The 17,517-nt window shown below is 46.2% G+C and overlaps 1 protein-coding gene across 1 annotated transcript in view; it reads right to left on the bottom strand.

Moving 5' to 3' along the window:
* The window catches only part of cpne7 (copine VII), a 371,941-nt gene extending 355,015 nt beyond the window's left edge, over positions 1-16,926 (bottom strand). The window contains exons 1-2 of the mRNA XM_072518053.1: positions 16,574-16,926; positions 10,443-10,964 (exon numbers count right to left, since the gene is read on the bottom strand). Of these exons, the coding sequence (XP_072374154.1) occupies positions 10,443-10,616 (174 nt within the window). The 5' untranslated portion in view covers positions 10,617-10,964; positions 16,574-16,926. The remainder of the gene's footprint in view (positions 1-10,442; positions 10,965-16,573) is intronic.
* Between the last annotated feature and the right edge of the window lie 591 nt (positions 16,927-17,517).

The following is a 17,517-nucleotide window of genomic DNA, read 5'->3' as shown; positions in this document are numbered from 1 at the left end:
TGTGATTACTGGAGAGGTGACCCCTTGTTATAACATGTGTTCAATGTCGCTCTTGACTTTTTCTAAGAGTGGGTAAGGAACCTTCCTCGTTGCAAAGAGACATAGAGGGCGCAATTTAACCACTGCTTTGCCCAGTGGGGATGTGGGCGGGCCGGTTAAATAGCGGGAAAGGCCAAAATTAAGATTCGCACAGGGCGTAAATCAGTTTGTTATCTAACCGGCTTGCTCCCAACGGTGATTTTCAGATCTGGAGAGCACATCATTAACCCTAATTTGGTTAGTTTCCATCTCATTAGCAAGATTGAAGTCAAATGTAATGGCCTCTCAGGAATTAACTGGCCCCCCAGGGAGAAATCACGCGGGTGTCATTTAGTACTCCTTCTCGAAAACGTGAGGCTAGTGCAGTGGCTGCTGAGGGGAACTGAGGAGGTGAGTAGCCATTTCCATTTTCCGGCATGCAGCTCACGGGCAATGGAGCTGCTGCCCAAGTGTTCAGGGGAGGGGGTGGGGGGAATAGACCGCGGGGTGTTAGGCGTAGTTGGGGGGCTGAAGCTTTCCAGGACGGGGGTCGCCCCTGTGCCGGGTTGGAGGGGGTTGGGGTGAGGGGCTTTTCACCTTTGAGCCATCTTTAAATATTGTGGATACCCATAACAGGGGTAACCACAGCTGCTGACCATCTGTCTGACCAAACTCTCCCAGGACAGAGCCATGCTCTTGGTTATATACCACAGGCCACTTTAACTCCCTTTGACTGTGAGCAGCCTCTAATGTCATAGCTGAAGGTTATAGCTAATAAGGAAATGGCCTGGTTAGTTGTGAGAGCACTTCATAGCTGCAGGTTGTGTTTGCTGCTTGCTCCTGCTGATGGCTGCAGATGCCTGGAGGCTGCTGTTGCAGTTTCCTTCCTTTTCTGTAGCCGGAAAGAAGGACAATTTCTTCTCAGATACCTGGCTCCTGGAACACCGGGCTCAGGGGAACGTATGAGCCCAGAAGGAATTCCGGTTTGAAGCAAGAAGACATTGCGGGACCTTGGTGCACGACATTGTTCCAAATGTGCCGCCTGCTGACGCTGCTGAAGAAATGCTTTCACAGATTGCTGATGCTTTTTTGCTAGTTTGGTGGGTGCTGCATGTAGCTGCCATGTAACCGTGGGTTAAACAGGCTGGGGTCAAGGGTGTTCAGCTGCACCATGAGCACCAGTGGAATATGTGGATGCCAGGATTTGGTTCCAGTGACATTGGGCTGTGTGGGAGGGCCTGCACAGCTGAGGCTCCTGGATTGTGAATGGCGCTGATATGTGGAACAAGCAACAAATTAATGGACGGATCATTTCTATGTCAAAATTCTGAACGTGATAACGCATTTTCAGGCTTATCCGCCGTTTCTGTTGACGAACCTGCGAGGGGTGATACCTTGGGCGAGATTCTCCGTCGGCAGGATCCTCCGCTGCGCCGGCAGCGTACTCACGTCCGTGGGATTCCCGACGACGTGGGGGGTGGCCAGAATGGGAAACCCCATTGGTCGGCTACCGGGACGGAGGATCCCGCTGCCAGCGGGGGTGCGCCGCACCAGAAAACTGTTGTTCGTTTTAGCCTTAGTTTAATTGCTCTTGTTCTATCACATAGAACATAGAACATAGAAATACAGCACAGAACAGGCCCTTTGGCCCACGATGTTGTGCCGAACCTTTGTCCTAGATTAATCATAGATTATCATTGAATTTACAGTGCAGAAGGAGGCCATTCGGCCCTTTGATTCTGCACCGGCTCTTGGAAAGAGCACCCAACACCAAGGGCAATTTTGGACACTAAGGGCAATTTATCACGGCCAATCCACCGAACCTGCACATCTTTGGACTGTGGGAGGAAACCTGAGCACCCGGAGGAAACCCACGCAGACACGGGGAGGATGTGCAGACTCCGCACAGACAGTGATCCAAGCCGGAATCGAACCTGGGACCCTGGAGCTGTGAAGCAATTGTGCTATCCACAATGCTACTGTGCTGCCCTTAAGAACAAATAAATCTACACTATATCATTTTACCGTAATCCATGTACCTATCCAATAGCTGCTTGAAGGTCCCTAATGTTTCCGACTCAACTACTTCCACAGGCAGTGCATTCGATGCCCCCACTACTCTCTGGATAAAGAACCTATCTCTGACATCCCCCCTATATCTTCCACCTTTCACCTTAAATTTATGTCCCCTTGCAATGGTTTGTTCCACCCGGGGAAAAAGTCTCTGACTGTCTACTCTATCTATTCCCCTGATCATCTTATAAACCTCTATCAAGTTGCCCCTCATCCTTCTCCGTTCTAATGAGAAAAGACCTAGCACCCTCAACCTTTCCTCGTAAGACCTACTCTCCATTCCACGCAACATCCTGGTAAATCTCCTTTGCACCTTTTCCAAAGCTTCCACATCCTTCCTAAAATGAGGCGACCAGAACTGTACACAGTACTCCAAATGTGGCCTTACCAAAGTTTTGTACAGCTGCATCATCACCTCATGGCTCTTAAATTCAATCCCTCTGTGAATGAACGCGAGCACACCATAGGCCTTCTTCACAGCTCTATCCACTTGAGTGGCAACTTTCAAAGATGTATGAACATAGACCCCAAGATCTCTCTGCTCCTCCACATTGCCAAGAACCCTACTGTTAACCCTGTATTCCGCATTCATATTTGTCCTTCCAAAATGGACAACCTCACACTTTTCAGGGTTAAACTCCATCTGCCACTTCTCAGCCCAGCTCTGCATCTTATCTATGTCTCTTTGCAGGCGACAACAGCCCTCCTTACTATCCACAACTCCACCAATCTTCGTATCATCTGCAAATTTACTGACCCACCCTTCAACTCCCTCATCCAAGTCATTGATGAAAATCACAAACAGCAGAGGACCCAGAACTGATCCCTGCGGTACGCCACTGGTAACTGGGATCCAGGCTGAATATTTGCCATCCACCACCACTCTCTGACTTCTATCAGTTAGCCAGTTCATTATCCAACTGGCCAAATTTCCCACTATCCCATGCCTCCTTACTTTCTGCAGAAGCCTACCATGGGGAACCTTATCAAATGCCTTACTAAAATACATGTACACTACATCCACTGCTTTACCTTCATCCACATGCTTGGTCACCTCCTCAAAGAATTCAATAAGACTTGTAAGGCAAGACCTACCCCTCACAAATCCGTGCTGACTATCCCTAATCAAGCAGCGTCTTTCCAGATGCTCTGAAATCCTATCCTTCAGCACCCTTTCCATTACTTTGCCTACCACCGAAGTAAGACTAACTGGCCTGTAATTCCCAGGGTTATCCCTAGTCCCTTTTTTGAACAGGGGCACGACATTCGCCACTTTCCAATTCCCTGGTACCACCCCTGTTGACAGTGAGGACGAAAAGATCATTGCCAACGGCTCTGCAATTTCATCTCTTGCTTCCCATAGAATCCTTGGATATATCCTGTCAGGCCCGGGGGACTTGTCTATCCTCAAGTTTTTCAAAATGCCCAACACATCTTCCTCCCTAACAAGTATTTCCTCGAGCTTACCAATCTGTTTCACACTGTCCTCTCCAACAATATCGCCCCTCTCATTTGTAAATACAGAAGAAAAATACTCATTCAAGACCTCTCCTATCTCTTCAGACTCAATACACAATCTCCCGCTACTGTCCTTGATCGGACCTACCCTCGCTCTAGTCATTCTCATATTTCTCACATATGTGTAAAACGCCTTGGGGTTTTCCTTGATCCTACCCGCCAAAGATTGTTCATGCCCTCTCTTAGCTCTCCTAATCCCTTTCTTCAGTTCCCTCCCGGCTATCTTGTATCCCTCCAATGCCCTGTCTGAACCTTGTTTCCTCAGCCTTACATAAGTCTCCTTTTTCCTCTTAACAAGACATTCAACCTCTCTTGTCAACTATGGTTCCCTCACTCGACCATCTCTTCCCTGCCTGACAGGGACATACATATCAAGGACAGGTAGTACCTGTTCCTTGAACAAGTTCCACATTTCACTTGTGTCCTTCCCTGACAGCCTATGTTCCCAACTTATGCACTTCAATTCTTGTCTGACAACATCGTATTTACCCTTCCCCCAATTGTAAACCTTGCCCTGTTGCACGCACCTATCCCTCTCCATTACTAAAGTGAAAGTCACAGAATTGTGGTCACTATTACCTTTGCTCTTGAGTCGCCAGGTATCTTTCTGATACCGCCACGTGGTTCAAGTCCGAGTAATGATCAATAATCCAACACACCGCTTAATAAGAGTTAAATCAACGCACATTTATTATATACAGTAATCAATACTTATACATTAATTCTACTTCTAAGCTACTTCCTACAACTAACAGGCCAATACTTAACTTTGGAAATGGCCCACCAGGTCAGGGAAACGAATGGCCTTTCGTATGGGTTCTGAGCCTGCAGGATTCAAAGCTGGTACAGGTGGATAGTCAGGAGTGCCTATCTCGTAGCGAGCGTTGGAGTAAGACTTACGTTCTTGCGGCTGCTGTAGAAGGTCAGCAGAAGGGTCTCCAAGTGTGCGGAGAGGAGACGAAGGGAAGAAGGGTCGATTTGAACTTGGCCCCTATTCTTATAGTCCCCAGGGCCTTCCCCTCTCGGGGCGGACCTTGTACCTGGTTCCAAGTGATTGGACTTGGTCCCAATCACTTGGTTCAATATTCTCCAATGCTGGAGCGATTCCTTGATTGAGGTGGTCATTCACCTCTCTTTGTGTAAGCTCCTGCTGGCGCCGAAAAGTCTGGGTCGGCTTTGTGTTACTAATTTGCAGCATATTGTTCCCGGGATTGCTACTTACTATGCAGATGGCTGGTGTGTTGTTGTGTTGATGGCTGTAGGTATCGATTCGGTCTGGCTTCCCCAGAGGCAAATACACTGTTTTGCCTGCAGCTGTCTGTTTGAGTCCTGTTGGCTGATTTACCCATCAGCCTCTTCCGTTCGCCATTTTAAATCGGGGTTTGGCCATCCTAATTGGGAGTTAGCCATTTTACATGGCTACAAAACGGGTCTGGCAGGACGAAGAATCGCGCTCCGTGTGTTTGGTTTTTTTTGTGTGAAAATGAGCTGATATAGTTTGGTACCAATGTGGAACGGTGACGTTTCCTTGTTTAATGGTTAGTGTGATGTGTGGAATGTTATGTTGTTGATTTTCAAATTTTTGTTACTGTTGACCATTTAATAAACAAAATATTCTCAAGTGGCTTCTTATGGGTATACGTGCCACGTCTCAGACAAGTGTTATTGCCTAGCATTTCAATAAAACATTGAACCCTGAACAGTTTGCCTGTACTCTAGAAGCGTCAGCACCATAGAGACAGCAGTCAACAATCAAACACTCAAGGGGCGGGATTCTCTCCTACCCGGCGGGGCGGGGAGTTCCCGGGGGGACGGAGTGGCGTGCACCACTCCGGTGTCGGGCCGCCCCAAAGGTGCGGAATCCTCTGCACCGTCAGGGGCTAGGCCAGCCCCGGAGTGGTTTGCGCCGTGCCGGCCAGCGGGGAAGGGGCTTGGTGCCATGCCAACCGGCGCCAAAGGGCCTCCGCTGGCAGGCGCAAGTTGGCGCATGCGCAGGAGCGTCAGAGTGTGCTGGCGTCGTCCCAGCGCATGCGCAGGAGTGGTTCATCTCCACGTCGGCCATCGCGGAGGTCCACAGCGGCCGACGCGGAACAATAGAGTACCCCCACGGCACAGGCCCACCTGCGGATCGGTGGGCCCCGATCGCGGGCCAGGACACCATGGGGGCACCTCCTGGGGCCAGATCTCCCCGCCCCCCCCCCCCCCCAAGGACCCCAGAGGCCGCCCGCGCTGCCACGTCCTGCCGGTTAGGACCTACTCTAATTTACACCGGCGGGACCGGCAGAAATCGGGTGGCCACTTGGCCCATCGCGGACTGGAGAATCGCCGGGGGGGGGGGGGGGGGGGGGGGGGTCACTGCCAGCGGCTGTCGACCGGCCCGGCATGATACCCGCCCCCGCCAAGTCTCCGGCGCCGGAGAATTCGGCAGCCGGCGGGGGCAGGATTCACGCCGCCCCCCGCCGATTCTCTGACCCGGCAGGGGGTCCGAGAATCCCACCCAGGATTTGGGCTTCATCACTGAGGATACCCTCACGACCTTAGGGTGAGTGTGTGGATCAGGGGAGGACACTTGAGCACAGTCTCCCTAATGTTCCCGGTAGGGGTTTGTGGTCTAATGACTCCTGCTGTGGCCGGGGATGAGTGTGCAGAGCCAGGTACTACAGCACATCTTGCTCACTGGATGGCAATCTGAGAGAAGGCGTGACACATAAGGGGGGAGACACTTGGGGGATTTGAGGGCCCCGGGGTAGAAGCCCTAACTGATTGACGGTCTCCCTCCTCCAATTCCTTACAGGTGTAACAATTTGGCTGATGATGTAGGTCCCGCGCAGCCTGTCTTCACGGTGCTGGCGGAAGCCCAGGCGTCCATATGTGGGCGAAAGCGGCAGCTCGGCGACACAGGCTGCAGGCGGCACCCCATGTGCAGGGGGCCGGCAATCACCCAGAAGACCTGGCCGCCCATCAGGCTGAGGAAGAACCCAAAGGGGGACACCAGCAATAGCCCAAGGTGTACAGGCATCGATGGTCATTTGGGGTGATGACTGACAGCAAGTGCCTCAGGAGACTCCGTCTCAACAAAGAGACAGTGGGGCACCTGTGTCACGCCCTTGTGGATTTGGCATCCTGTGGAGGAGGAGGACACTTGCTCCTGGTGGCCTTTAAGGTCACCGCAGCCCTGAACGTCTATGTAAAGGGTTCATTCCAGGGGTCAAGCGGGGACTTTTGCAGCATTTTTAAAAAATTTGTTCATGGGATGTGGGTGTTGTTGGCTGGGCCAACATTTATTGCCCATTCTTGAGGGCAATTAAGAGTCAACCACAATGCTATGGACCTGCAGTCAAATGGAGGCCAGACAGGATAAGGGCAACAGATTTCCTTCCCTCACAACATTAATGAACAGATGGCCATCATTAGATTTTTAATTCCAGATTTTTACTGAATTCAAATTTCACCATCTGCCATGGTGGGAGTCGAACCTGGATCCGCAGAGCGTTACCCTGGGTCTCTGGATTGCGAGTGCAGCGGAAATACCACTACGCCACTGCCTCCCCTCAGAAGCTACCACAAGTGCATCTGTGAGGTCATGGAAGCCCTGTATGCCTGGTCAGACTTTATCAACTTTGAGCTGGACCAGGCGCAATAAGATGCCTAGGCTGCAGGATTCTCCGCCATTGGCAGGGTCACCCCTGCCAGATCCTGGGGGTAATTGATGGCATGCACATCGCCTTGCGTGTCCTTCATTAACAAGAAAGGGCTCCACTCCCTGAATGTTCAACTTGCATGTGACCAGCTCCTCCGAATTATTCACATGCGTGCACGCTTGCCAGGGATCGTGCATGACAGCTACATCCTGGGACATATGGAGATCCCCGGTGTCGTCGAGGACTCCCCCAGGATGATAGGTTGGCTCTTCAGGGATAAGGGGTACCCGCTGAGGTCCTGGCTGACAACACCCAGTGTGGAGGCCGGAGACCGAGACAGAGAGCCGATATAACAAGTTTCCACCCATGCTGTTATTGAGCGGTGCATCGGACTGCTCAAAATGTGGTTCCAATACCTGGACTGCTCTGGTGGTGTACTGCAGTACACCCCCCGCCAGATGGTCTCCCGCTTTGTGGTGGTCTGCTGTGTCCTCCACAACCTGACACAGCAATGGGTGATATGCTGGAGGAGGAGGGACAAGCGGCCTCGTCTGAGGAGGAAGTGGACCAGAAAAGGATGGAGAATGAGCCCGGGGAGGAGCCACAGGAGGAATTGGAGGATGGAGGACAGGTGGCGGCAAGGATCGGGCATACCCAGAGAACCAGGGAGACCCTCATCCTTACCCGATTCTCATAGGAGGAGGCTTTTTCCATCAGCTTACCCCTCCCTTCCATTCCCATCCTACCCCTGTTCCCCCATTTCCCTCCTTCCCCACATTCCCATCCTACCTCAACGCTTCCACATTTCCCGACCCTCCCTCCCCTCCACCCTCCCCACCCCCTACCACCACCACCACCGCCGCCAACTACCCTGACCCACCCTCTAAATGTCTGTGTAACATCACTCCAGGGTGATGGACCTGTGTCGACACTATCAGCGGGTCAATATATAAGGCAGGAAAGTGATGATCACTCGCTGTGATGTAAGCTCTGGTACTCCGCGCGGTTTATGCCAAAGTCTGACTCCTGTCTTTCTGCTGACAACACGCTCACACCCATCCTCTGAATAGGGCCTGCATAGGGGAAGTTTTATCTTGGACCACTATGCCTGAGGGAGCGGGGGAGCGGGCATCGGAGGGCAACAGGAATTGGGGTGCAGACAGGTCCGCTATGAAGATTAACATAACAGAGGCTTCACATGTATCAGATTTAACTTGTTTTAGTAGTGAACATTGGACATTATCATTTCACCTAACTACAGATGTTGACCCCACTCTCCAGTGCTGCCCAGTGCCTACTCAGTTCACCTCAATCTTTTTGCTCTTATGTTGTCTACCATTATATCTAACTGTGTCCCCAGGAAGTACACCAAAGGTAGAGGCAGCTGCTGCTTTCCATGCCCTTTGGCCTTTGATGTCGTTGGCGGATGGCTCTGGAAGCCAGAAGGCCTTGGTCAATTTACCTGTGTCACCGGCCTTGACATGCCACCCTGTTCTGCCCGCTGACCTTGAGAATTGGAGACCACCATCCTCTCCTCGGTGGCAGGCCCCGGGTTGGCCTCCAGCATTTTCTCCTCACTGACCATTCCCCTAGGGCCCTGGGGGTCTCCATGGGATGGAGGGACAGCTGGAGTGAGATCCAGGGGCCTCTGGGTTATCTGGCTCTGCCAGTCCTGGTGGTTCAACCTTGTCAGCACCATGGTGTTTAAGCCTCAGCAATGTCCACCTGCATATGGGACATGTCCCTCAGCGATTGGGGCATGATGTCAAGGCCCTCAGCCATGGTCATCACATTCTAAGCCATGCCTTGGGCACCACCACTCAAGGCGCTGACCTCATGGTTTTCCACTGTGGTCGCCACTCTAGCATGCTTGCCTCGGTACCATGCATTGCTATATCATCTCCTGCGCCTTTGGGATTCCTCCAGTCGGCTATGCATTCATTGGAATGTTGCTGACATCCCCTCCTGAATCTCACTGCCATATCCTAGCATCTGCAACAGCTCTGGGTTAACGTTGTCCAGCGACTTAGCACCTGACTTGGACCCAGTAGAATCCTGGGATCGAGCAAACCTCCAAGTGCTGACTTCCTTGTTTCTTAATCTTACCAAGTGATGTCCTATTACTTTAAATGTAGTCATTTCTGGACCATGCAACTAGATGGAAGATGACTGCAATGTGATAGTTTTAAGCCATTTCACTTCATCAGATAATACTGAAACACCTGCCCCAGTATCTAACTGGAATTCTGTGATGTGACTATCAACTTCTAATTTAATGCTCCAGTAATTACTTTCTGTTTTGTGAACATGGCCTAAGTAGGTTATTTGTTCTTTTTCTATGACTCTTTCACATCTTGGACTTTATTTGGTTCCATTCTCATCGCCTTCTTCCTGTGAACTATAAGAATTTTGCATCTACAGACTATTTAAAAATGTCCTCATTTTCCACAGTTGTGGTACTCAGTTTCTTCTGCTGGGCATTCTTTCCACTTGTGTGGGGTTTCCCGGCAAACCAAAAACATCTCAAGGTGGTGGCTGGCGAGCTTTTTCTTGATTTTGCGGGCTTTTACTTCATTGTACTTTCTCTTTTCAATCCAAGATATTGAATGGCTTTACTGATTTTTCTCTCATAATAACTCCCCTGCCTGATGTGAGGGAAGAACATTAAACCTGTGTCTGCTTGAATTAGATGTCGACAGCTATGACTTCACTGAGCAGATCTGATAAGAAGATTACTGTATGCTGGTGGATTGAAGTGTTTTTCTGTCATTTTCCCCAAAGACATTCATATTATCCAACAGAACCATACAAAAAGCAGAGGGAACAAATTTAGACAGTGTTCAAACTGAGAGAGAGGGTGTTGAGTCAGCCAGCATGAGTCTCCATTCCTCAAGGTACTCATTCACACACACTGAAAGAAAGGAAAATAATTTGGAGTAATATAGTGCCTTTCACATTCTCAGGATGTGCTTTCATAGCCAATGAATTGGTAAAGTGCATCTGCTATCTTAACTAAGAATGTTACCAAAGAGCCCGGTGCATATCAATCTTTGCCCAGCTGTTTTAAAGCAAACAGACCTCAGGATCCACCTTATTTCTAATCAGTTGTGCTGACCTTTCCTATATACACTCCTGCACAAGCACATTGAGATTGCCCTTTTAATAAGGTAATATCTATTGACTGCCACTTACCTCCACCCAATGTCCTTGAGACTGTGTCATAAGTACCACAGATGGGTCAGATTTATTGAGAGTATCTCTGTCCAGCAAAGCTTTGCAGGAAACGCGTAGCTCCACCTTGGACACACAAGGAGCTGTAACAACACCCAGTGGGCCTGGAGACACCCTGCCTGTCAGCTCAGTCATCACTGCACCAAGAGCTGTCTGAGAAACCAGCAGCAAGGAAACTTTAGTGGGAACACCTTAGCAGACTAGATCAAGTATTCCCCGAGTCGCTAACAATAGGAAGCCAACACTGAGGATTAATATTAGATGTTTGCACGAGGGCAGCCAGCTACAGAGATGTTGGAAGAGATAAAGGTGATAATGATTATCTCAGCGGAATCAGTTTCTGTCCTTTCTGGGATCCTCCGATTCAAGTGTTGCTAACACTTTGATTCTTTCATCTTCAGTATCCAAGAATAAACTGAAGTGACTCCGGTCAGGAAGCAATCCTTTTAGACAATGTAGCACCAGAGCCGATATCAAATGCAGCTGAAAATACAAGCAAAGGTTTATTGTAATAAATGTCATCTTTCAAAGGATTTTGAAGTTTGAGTCATTTGCTTGAGATTAACACGAACAATCACAATAAATGAACTTTAAGTTTCTTAAATGTAATCGGTTTCTCCTGTGGTTTTTTTACATAATCTATTCAATTTTGTTGTAAGATTTCGTAATATTTAAGTACCTTTCTTTAAGCTTAAACACTAAAATAAATAAAGAAGGGAAATAAAAAAAGCTGAAACTGGCAAAGTTTTTAAAAAGATTAAATAAAAAATAAATAATCCCTTTTAAGCAAGTGTCTCCCCTGTGTCATTCTGAAAAATAGTTGTCTGTATATAAATGAACACGTTTGGTTTTGTTATGGAATTAAAAATTAATACTATATATGCCCATTCATAGCTTTCATCAAATCATTTTATGCATTCATTCTCATTATATGGAAATCCAACAGTTAAAAATGATCTCCCATAAGGGCAGCATGGTGGCGCAGTGGTTAGCACTGCTGCCTCACGACAGAGAGGACCCGGGTTCGATCCCCGCCCCGGATCACTGTCTGTGTGGAGTTTGCACATTATCCCCATGTCTGCGTGGGTCTCATCTCCACAACCCAAAAAGATGTGCAGGGTAGGTGGATTGGCCACGCTATATTGCCCCTTTATTGGAAAAAGATAATTGGGTACTCTAAATTTGTATATTTTTTAAATGATCTCCCACATGCTTTTCTTGTAAGGAATTCCGGGTAGGAATAATTTCCCATTCACTCCTGTTGTTTATGTTTCAAACGTGTCAGGTTGTCACCTCCTTAATTTCCTGTTATTTACATTTATCATTATGCATCAAATTATATCCCAATCATTCCTTATACCTATAATATCAATGTATCAAATCATATATCATTCATTGTCATTATTTATTTTTCTTCCAATATTAAAGTTTTGCATCTTGTCTTTCAGACAGGCACTGCAAACAAATTCCAAACAGCACATATCAAATATCGCACTGAGCTACAAGTACAGAACAAAACAGGCATTTCTTATTGGTTGTTGGACCTAGGAGAGGACACCGAGATTTAAAATCACCTTGAAAGTTGACAGAAAAGTGACTGGAGTATATGGTTCAAAGGAACTATTTTATAATTAAATACAGGATGTTCCTATTTACTGTAATCAATATTGGGAGAATTTAAAGAATTGTGATCGACCTTAATTAACAAAGTAACATCGCATGCTGCATGCTACAATGCCCCTGCCCTTATAGATATACCGTGAGCAATGCCAGGATAGATTCATTGTTGAGATTTTATTATTTTATGTTCTTTTCAGTTTTTCCATAAATAAATGCCTTTCCTGCACGCTACCCCATTTAATTTCCTTATGGAAGTGAAAAACCACAAATAAAACTTTGAAGACTTCACAGTTCATCCCTGGCCTTTGAAGGCAATCGAGCAAAGCTGCAGTTTATTATCTGTATGCCACTAATAACAGATCCAGGGTCCCAGTGAGCATCTGGTGCTATATTGATTCAGCTTTTTAAATTAAAAGTGTTAACCGACCCAACATAAATTACTTTTTTTATGATCATTTCACATGTCTACCACTAAATGAAAACAATAAAAAACAGAAAGAAATTGTCATATTCAGGCAGTATCTGTAGATGGGAAATTAAGTTAATGGCTGGGATTTTGCAGACTTGGTTCCTTTTGGAGTGTTGGGACCATTGGCAAGTTGGGGACCCATTTGACAAATTGGGCAGGGGGGTGGGGGCTTTTCTAAGCTATTTCCTTGTGCTGATCATCCTCCACTCAGGCTCACCAACCAATTAGGGCTGACTTGGTAGTCCATTTCAGAGGCTATGAATAATCAATAACATACTGTTAGCTTGCAGCCACCAGGTAGGATATTTATTTTGATAACAATCCATAAGCTGTTAATAATAATCTTTATTGTCACAAGTAGGCTTACACTAACACTGCAATGAAGTTACTGTGAAAAGCCCCTAGTTGCCACATTCCAGCGCCTGTTCAGGTACACGGAGGGAGAATTCAGAATGTCCAAATTACCTAACAGCACGTTTTTCGGGACTTGTGGGAGGAAACCGGAGCACCTGGAGGAAATCCACGCAGACACGAAGAGAACGTGCAGACTCCGCACAGACAGTGACCCAAGCTGGGACTGGAACCTGGGACCCTGGCGCTGTGAAGCAACAGTGTTAACCACTGTGCTACCGTGTTTTCAGATTATCAGGCTTGTTGATTTCAATATTCCGAATTTGTAATGTTGGGAGTGGAATTTGTGACAGCTGGCTAGTCCATTCAGTTCCACCACAGTTATTTTATAAACACCAAGATACTCTGCCCTTTAATCAAGTTATGAGTCCTGCCCATTATTGCTACCAATGCCGATGAAACAGACAAACTGGACATTTCTGCCATTTGTTCCTTTTGGACTTTGCTGTGTGCCAGTCGAGTTAAATATATTGAACGTGATGTGTTTTGTAATGTCCTGAGGTCCAGATATTAATTTTATAACAGGCTTTCCTCACAACACAAAAAAAAATTATGAAATTAAATGTTTCATTGCTATTAGGAAAACTTTTTAACAGGTATATTAACTTAATATAATTTGCAAACACGTTACAATTCATTTGAAAATACGCTTTCTCTTTAACTCTACAATTTTCAGCCCTTTACGAATTATGATGACAGCGATTAGATTGTGAGCATAAATTTATTAACAGATTATGCTAAATATATCTTTATTACACAATAAACCTCACCATATTGTGAAATATTCCTATATTCAATCATTTATACTATTTGGGTAGCTTACCTTTATAATAATAAATGAAGAAGGGGGGTAGTGAGAAATGAGGAAAGTTTAACATTTGTTGTGGGGAAGTTATCAAATCTTCTTTCGGGTTACTGAGCATGTGAACAAACATGTACTGATCAGTCAGCCAGCATGGAATTGTAAAGAATACGTCTTGCCTAATTAAACTGGCTGGAACTTTGAGGAGGCTACTAATGTTCCAGAAATGTTATTTATGTGGATTTCCAGAAGGCATTCGATAAGGTTTCACACATGGAGATTGTTAGGAAAAACAGAAGCACATGGAATTGGAAACAAACTTTTTGACATGGATAGAGAATTGGGCCGGAGGTGGCAAACTGGAGGGGAAATGGATATGTGAAATGATAGTTCACATCTTCCAAAGTACAAAATTATTCTAAAATTGTTTGATTTGAACAAACTGGACTCAGCCAAAACCAAACTAAAGCAGGCAATGTATACTGTATGTTGCGAGATAACAGAACATATACTGCATTTCAGCAGATATTTACCAAATAATAAAATGACATCTTCTGCTTGTCCTCTCTACACCAAGCATGTTTACATTTCTTTGTATATTTTCTAAATAATGATTTAGCATTCTGCTTTTTTTTTCATACTTTGCAAAATGAAATATCTCCACAGTCCCAAAGGACCATCAGCTACTCTCCCTTAAGTATGTTACATCATTGGCAGATAAAACACCTCAATCCTGTATCACAAAGGTCAAAATTCCAAGTGATTTTACATATTCAGTGGGTCTGTGTCACTAAAGTAATATTCCTGAAATAATCCCAATATAAACAAAACAACATGCTCATGAGAATAGAAGCTTAGAGCAAGAAGTTTATGTCGAGCAACCTTCAGCCATCGCACAAGAAACCCTGGATGATTTTGAGAAAGTTTTCAACATTGATTCTGAGAGTTATGGATGCTCACTAGAGAAAGCCCTCTCTCTGGGCTTTGATCAGGGTGCCCTCGTGCATCAAATGGGAGGAACTTTCAATGTTAATTCAGGAAAATTTGATCCTCCACTGGGAGAAACGACTGAGCTGCTACTCCAGCTAATCTACAGAAGGGATAAACCTGAACCACTGATAAAATTGTCTGGAGAAAATATTAGCGAGAATAAACCGAGAAAGAACATCCATTAAAGTAGCAGTCAGAGCGGGAAACTATTTTTCTGCTGTTAGGTGCGTGGGTGGTATTAATTGCTACGGTGTAAGGTCAGAATCTCTTGTATTTTATGAAAGATAAGAGTGAAAATAATTTTGTGTGCACGTTTGATGTAAGCTGTGGGAATCAAAGGTTTCCAAAAGGTTTATTTGGTGTGTTTCCCAGTTATTAGCAGTGAAAGCCAAGTCACTGAATAATGCCAGGGAATTATCATCCTGTATGTATTGTGGAAATCTTCAATCGGCCACAGAATTATTGGTGCCACCTCCTTCGATCCCACTCACAGGAGAGGTTGGCAAAGTAATCTGAAGGTTTGGCCAGCGCGCAGGGAGTCGCCAAAGGTGGGTTATCTCCTGAAAGTTGTCCGGAGCAACGCTGCTCCCAAAAGGCATTCCTACAGTACAATCGCCAGAGCTCAAAGTGGACCACGGTTCAGCCGCAGACAGCAGTCGTCCCTAACTTGCATGAGCCGTCACCAAAACCACATTAAACATGCCTTCTAATGTATTATTTCCACGGCTGGCTTCACATTTTGTACTGAATGTGTTTCATTATTTAATGTTTGGGTCTCTATCTCCTTCTGATGCTCAGCACCAACTTGTACACAGATGAGAAATAATGTAATTTATATAGCCGCGTTATACATTGAATGAACCTTTTCCATATAGATTATCTACCTATATAAAACATTAAAGTATGCAGTGCGTGTATACCACTTCATGACCTATATACTTCCCTGTGTACATGAATTATAAATATCGTGCCAACTATATGCTCACAATCTTTTATTGATTACATAAGAGACCTGGTAATGTGTCCGGTGCAGAGCATGAACAGAAAATTCATGATATTACTTGACAAAGATAGGTGCCCAAATGCAATAGGTTCTGCTCCCCTGTAAAATCAATTACAGCAAGGCTGCAATTTTAATTTCCTGCTCCCAAAATCATCGCTCGGCCACACGGGGCCCATCAGGTTACAAGAACATTATCATTAATTTTCGATTTCTGGGTCTGAACTCCGATCCATCGCAACCGGATTAAGTAGCAATCTCTATTGAATTTGGAATTTCTCCTTCTTCCTCCCCGCCCAATCACATCGGCATTTACCCACAGAACTGGCACACTAACTAATCGCGCTTTATTAACCAATAAATAAGTTTCTCTCAAAATTGAAACTTATCACGCAACACACTCGTGAACAGCGATGGACAAGGTGCCCTGGTCACGCAGCGAGAAATTGCTACCACATGCCAGATAGTTCATGTTAAAACATGGAAATTGAATTGGCGGCACTAATCTCGTCCAGCCCGAGTTGAGTTGCGTGAGTTGCCTTCGCGGTGAACAGGAAATGTCTGTGATATCATTCATAAAGGCAATCTGATGTGCTACTGAAATATTAACCCATACTTCAAATCACATCAGCCGTCGGAAATGTAACTCAGCGAATTAGTCTTCCCGCCGGTTATTCCCACTGCCTCCGTATATATCGGTCGACAGCACCCCTCCGTTTAATATTCCCAACTAGCCGCCACAGCAATATATACCTGTGAGGAGGGGAGACAGAAAAAAAACAGCTACCACCAAAAAGTACCTGGAGAGAGAGAAAGAGTGAGTCCTAGATTCAGCGTGTATCGCCTGTGTTCCAAGACAGCCAGTGAGTGCGAGGCAGACAGAGAGAGAAAGAGGGAGCTCCAGTATTCAGGTACTTATTCAAGCTCCCAGAAACAGCAGCAGCTGGGAAGAGCAGCAGTGCAACTAGCAGCCTTTCCAAGGACCAACCTACTTCTCTCGATCGCCGGGTACAGATGGGTCTGCCTTCCTTTCCCCGCTGCCAGTAAACTTACTCCCATTTAACTCTTGGACCACTGCAGCAGCGTGTTCTATCCAGCCCCAAAACACCAGGAAAGAATATTTCGCGGTCAGATTACATGCCCTGGGCTTTGATCTTCTCAAATCGGATCCTGAGTTGAGGAAGTGGAAGGGGATGAAACAGATATGTGTTTATTTTTCCAGGAACATGATTAATCTGTGAAATCCTCGAAGTAATGCGGGGGGGGGGGGGGGGGTGGCAGCATACAGACAACTGTGTTACTTTCGTTTAATTCAATTAAATCAAATTCCAATTAGCCAAAAGGTGGGCAGTGGTTGATGCACATTGGGAGACACCGGGTTGTAAAACGGAGTAATAATAATGGAGCGGCTAACTGCATTGACTATTAGTCATGGACAAATCGCACAGGAAATTCAGGCCCCACACCTAATAATAATAATCTTTTATTGTCACAAATATGAAGTTACTGTGAAAAGCCCCTAGTCGCCACATTCTGTCACCTGTTCGGGTAAGCTGGTATGGGAATTGAACCCGCGCTACTGGCCTTGTTGTGCATTATAAACCAGCTGTCTAGCCCACTGAGCTAAACCAGCCCATATTATGCAGATAAATGTGAAAATCCCACAATTGATGGCAGAGTTGTGCTGCTCCTGGGTAAATTGAGCAAAACCTCGCTGTCTGGCTCTCCAGTCAAATGTATGGAC

This window comes from Scyliorhinus torazame, chromosome 10 (genome assembly GCF_047496885.1).
Source record: "Scyliorhinus torazame isolate Kashiwa2021f chromosome 10, sScyTor2.1, whole genome shotgun sequence".
NCBI lineage: Eukaryota > Metazoa > Chordata > Chondrichthyes > Carcharhiniformes > Scyliorhinidae > Scyliorhinus > Scyliorhinus torazame.
The sequence above is the reverse complement of the archived record's forward strand: the minus strand, read 5'-3'. Positions and strand labels throughout refer to the sequence as shown.